The sequence below is a fragment of the Zingiber officinale genome, chromosome 1B, assembly GCF_018446385.1.
Source record: "Zingiber officinale cultivar Zhangliang chromosome 1B, Zo_v1.1, whole genome shotgun sequence".
Lineage (NCBI taxonomy): Eukaryota > Viridiplantae > Streptophyta > Magnoliopsida > Zingiberales > Zingiberaceae > Zingiber > Zingiber officinale.
Window position 1 is genome coordinate 34,147,574 of NC_055986.1, and position 2,767 is coordinate 34,150,340.

General features: G+C 43.7%; 2 protein-coding genes across 2 annotated transcripts; one reads left to right on the top strand and one right to left on the bottom strand.

Moving 5' to 3' along the window:
• The first annotated feature begins 362 nt into the window (after positions 1 to 362).
• Positions 363 to 1,467, top strand: LOC122037420 (endoglucanase 10-like). The gene is made up of 3 exons (XM_042596918.1): positions 363 to 554; positions 631 to 1,225; positions 1,310 to 1,467. The coding sequence occupies exons 1-3, from the start codon at positions 363 to 365 to the stop codon at positions 1,450 to 1,452; spliced, it is 930 nt and encodes a 309-aa protein (XP_042452852.1). The 3' UTR covers positions 1,453 to 1,467.
• A 64-nt stretch (positions 1,468 to 1,531) lies between these two features.
• LOC122037497 (LRR receptor kinase SERK2-like) lies at positions 1,532 to 2,119 on the bottom strand. The gene is made up of 2 exons (XM_042597035.1): positions 1,681 to 2,119; positions 1,532 to 1,638 (listed from the first exon to the last, which is right to left on the bottom strand). The coding sequence occupies exons 1-2, from the start codon at positions 2,117 to 2,119 to the stop codon at positions 1,532 to 1,534; spliced, it is 546 nt and encodes a 181-aa protein (XP_042452969.1).
• Between the last annotated feature and the right edge of the window lie 648 nt (positions 2,120 to 2,767).

Consider the following 2,767-nt stretch of genomic DNA (forward strand, 5'->3'; position numbering starts at 1 on the left):
GCGATGTCTATGAGCGCCCTTTTTTTTCGTTAATAGACATCGATTTTAACATCGGTTTTTAAAATCCGATGTTAATGAACCAAAATAAAATATTTTAATTTTCCCCACTGGCCAAAATCTACCTAAGTGTTTTCCCTCCAAACCTAAATCTTTATCCCACCCCTTCCTCCGCACGACCATCTCTCTCGCGATAACCTAAACCGAAACCTAAACCTCCGACCATCCGACCATCCGACCATCTCTCTCAGCCTAAACCTAAACCTCCGACCATCTCTCTCAGCCTAAACCTAAACCTCCAACCATCTCTCTCAGCCTCATCTCCCTCTTCCCCTTCTTAATCGTCTGATTGCTAAAGGTTGAGGATGGGGTTTGGGGTTAACCTCTCTATAAAGCGCCGAAGCCTTTTCTTTTCCCCCGACTTTCTCCCGAGTGCTGCCAAGTACGAGGCCGCCGGCGAGCTCGAACACGTCAAGGGCATCATCAAGTGGGGCACCGACTACCTCCTCAAGACCTTCAACTCCTCTGCCGACACCATCGACAGCATCGTCGCACAGGTAATTAAATCCTTAAAATTATCTCCGTCGCTCTAAATTCAGATCTAGATTTGATGCTCGAGTAAAAAATTAACAGGTCGGCGAAGGAGACACGTCGAAGGGGCCAGATGCTAACGACCACTACTGCTGGATGAGGCCGGAGGACATCGACTACACTCGGCCGGTGTACGAGTGCCACAGCTGCTCCGACCTCGCCAGCAAAATGGCGGCGTCGTTGGCTGCTGCTTCGATCGTGTTTAAGGACAGCAAGACCTACTCCGACAAGCTCGTCCATGGCGCCAAGACTCTGTTCCAGTACGGAAGGCTACAGAGGGGCAGATACAGCCCTGGAGGCACTGATCCCGCCATCTTCTACAACTCCACCGGTTACTGGGATGAGTTTCTGTGGGGCGGCTCATGGCTCTACTTTGCAACTGGAAATTCCTCCTACCTCCAGCTCGCCACTGCTCCAGCCCTGGCCAAGCATGCCGGTGCCTTCTGGGGAGGACCGGATTATGGAGTCTTCAGCTGGGACAACAAGCTCACTGGATCTCAGGTTCTTCTCAGCAGACTCAGACTGTTCTTGAGTCCTGGTTATCCCTACGAAGAAATTCTGAGCACATTCCACAACCAGACGGGCAACATTATGTGCTCATACTTGCCATTTTTCAAGTCATTTAATCGAACCAAAGGTTTGATGGCCCTAAATCTAAGTGTCCCGCTAGATCTTGTTGTTCAAAATCTGATCATATATATCTGAAACTGAAACCATGCAGGTGGCTTGATCCAACTAAACCATGGACATGTTTTGAGAGAGGAGAAAATGGCATCGTCTGCTAATAGTTTGTGCAGGGCAGAACTGGAGAGTAGGGGGTTGAAATGGCGGTCAATGAGGACTTTTGTCGATGACATGTTTTGATGGAGCAAGGAGGGCTTGCTAGGTTTGTCGCTGTGGAGATATTCCATACCTATGTAAGAATCAAACAAATTAGGATTCCTCAAGGCAAAGTGCAAATGTAGGTAAATGACAAGATGAAATTCCATCTTAAATGATCAATGTTTGTTGCTGTTGTTGTTACAGTAGTATATTCATTATGATAGCTATCTGAGAAGGAAAATAAATAGTCATATAGGTCAAGTAGAATACCTTTAGCAATGCCTTTGATGATACAAACTCTTACAGACCAATCAAGGACCTTGTGAATCTTATCGCATTTGACATCTAGATATTCCGACAAACTCCCATTTGCAACAAAATCATAAATGAGGAAACACTCTCCTCTTGCTCTTGAATAACAGAAGCCCCTTAATCCAACTAGGTTCTCATGCCTTAGCAATGTCAATGCCTTCAAACCCATGAGAAACTCAGCTTCCTCTGACTTGCAACTAGTCTTGTTGATCCTCTTCACTGCAACCTCCGTTCCATCGTGTAGTATCCCCTTGTATGTTGCCGCAAAGCTGCTTTTCTTGCTAAGTAAATTCACCTCCGAAAAGTACTGAGTAGCACATTCTATCTCCTCCAAGTTAAACCTATAGATCTGAGGAGCCTCTTGAGATGACCCGATACTGCTCCTCTCATCGGTCATTGGATCCCAGCGGTTGGAGTACTCAAGGCTAATGAGTGGAGAAGCAGTTTGATATGAGCACTTAGCAGTTGGATCAGTGCTATTGAGGCCAACAGCTTATTTTCTGCATAAACCTTTAACATAGTGTTGTAGTAGGTTTCTAAATTAAAACTGTCTATAATTTCTAAATTACTTATAAAGCTATATCCTTTTATGTCGACTTATAATTTATTTTATTAAGATTTTTGAACTTACGCATCACCTTCAGATTTAAGTTAGTTACTTTATTTTCATTGTCTTTGAAGGACTACTGTTATTATATATTTTCCTGATTTCTTGTCATGGTTATTCCTTATCCTCTATCCTTTATGTACTTTCTTTTGCTTTAGATGCTAGAACAAAAAGCAAACTAATGTAACCCAGTGTGCTGATGTAGTTGCTTCAAAAATAAAGCATGGTTAAAGATCCCCAGTAGATGATGCAGTGCTCATTCCTTGCATAAACAAATCCAAACACCAAGCAAGGTATATACAAAAAATACAATGAAGGTCATCTGTAGACACGTTGGAAGGTTTCATACCAAAACATTGTAGTCGTCACCAAAACCTCCAAGGGTCCTTAAATGGGGGAACATAATTTTCCGTAGGAGGGAGGAGACGAAAAGATTCT